The following is a 609-nucleotide window of genomic DNA, read 5'->3' on the forward strand; positions in this document are numbered from 1 at the left end:
GCCGTGAGCGCACCTACCCCCTTTTAAGTCGGCGGACGCCCCCACGTACTGAAAGTTGTCCATGTTGATGACATCGATGATGGGCGACACGACCCGGGTCCTATCCTGGAACCGAGAGAGACAATAGTAGGGTGAACACACACTGAGACCCCGACCCCCCAAGTGATCCCAGTGCCTCGGCTGTCAGGCGGAGGGGCAGGGGGCTGGGTGGAAGGTCATGTGCAAAGCGTCCGGCACGTGGTGAGTTCTCGACCAGCAGCAGGGACTGCGGGACCGTCACGCCCGCGGCTGGCGGTCCTGTAAGGGTTTCGTGACTTCCTGCCCGTCAGCTGTCCGGGCTGCTGTAAAGGGAAGGACTTGGGCATCGTGTGTTTCTCCGGAACTTCCATCATGTCCGCCTCTTCCCTCCGAGAAAGCGCTGTGCTGGTGGGAGGGAAGTCGGCAGACAGGCAGAAGGCAGGAGACGTGGCAGGAGGCCCAACGCAATGCCGGGGGTGATGTGTGTAGATCAGGGGTCCTCAAACTTTTTAAACAGGGGGCCAGTTCACTGTCCCTCAGACCGTTGGAGGGCCGGACTATAGTTTAAAAAAAAACTATGAACAAATTCCT

General features: G+C 58.9%; 1 protein-coding gene across 1 annotated transcript in view; it reads right to left on the reverse strand.

Annotated features, from left to right (window-relative positions):
- The window catches only part of GALNT2 (polypeptide N-acetylgalactosaminyltransferase 2), a 49724-nt gene that overhangs the window by 12909 nt on the left and 36206 nt on the right, over positions 1-609 (reverse strand). The window contains exons 8-9 of the mRNA XM_014535979.1: positions 281-423; positions 18-185 (exon numbers count right to left, since the gene is read on the reverse strand). Of these exons, the coding sequence (XP_014391465.1) occupies positions 18-185; positions 281-423 (311 nt within the window). The remainder of the gene's footprint in view (positions 1-17; positions 186-280; positions 424-609) is intronic.

The sequence above is a fragment of the Myotis brandtii genome, unplaced genomic scaffold (assembly GCF_000412655.1).
Source record: "Myotis brandtii unplaced genomic scaffold, ASM41265v1 scaffold1026, whole genome shotgun sequence".
NCBI classification, from domain to species: domain Eukaryota; kingdom Metazoa; phylum Chordata; class Mammalia; order Chiroptera; family Vespertilionidae; genus Myotis; species Myotis brandtii.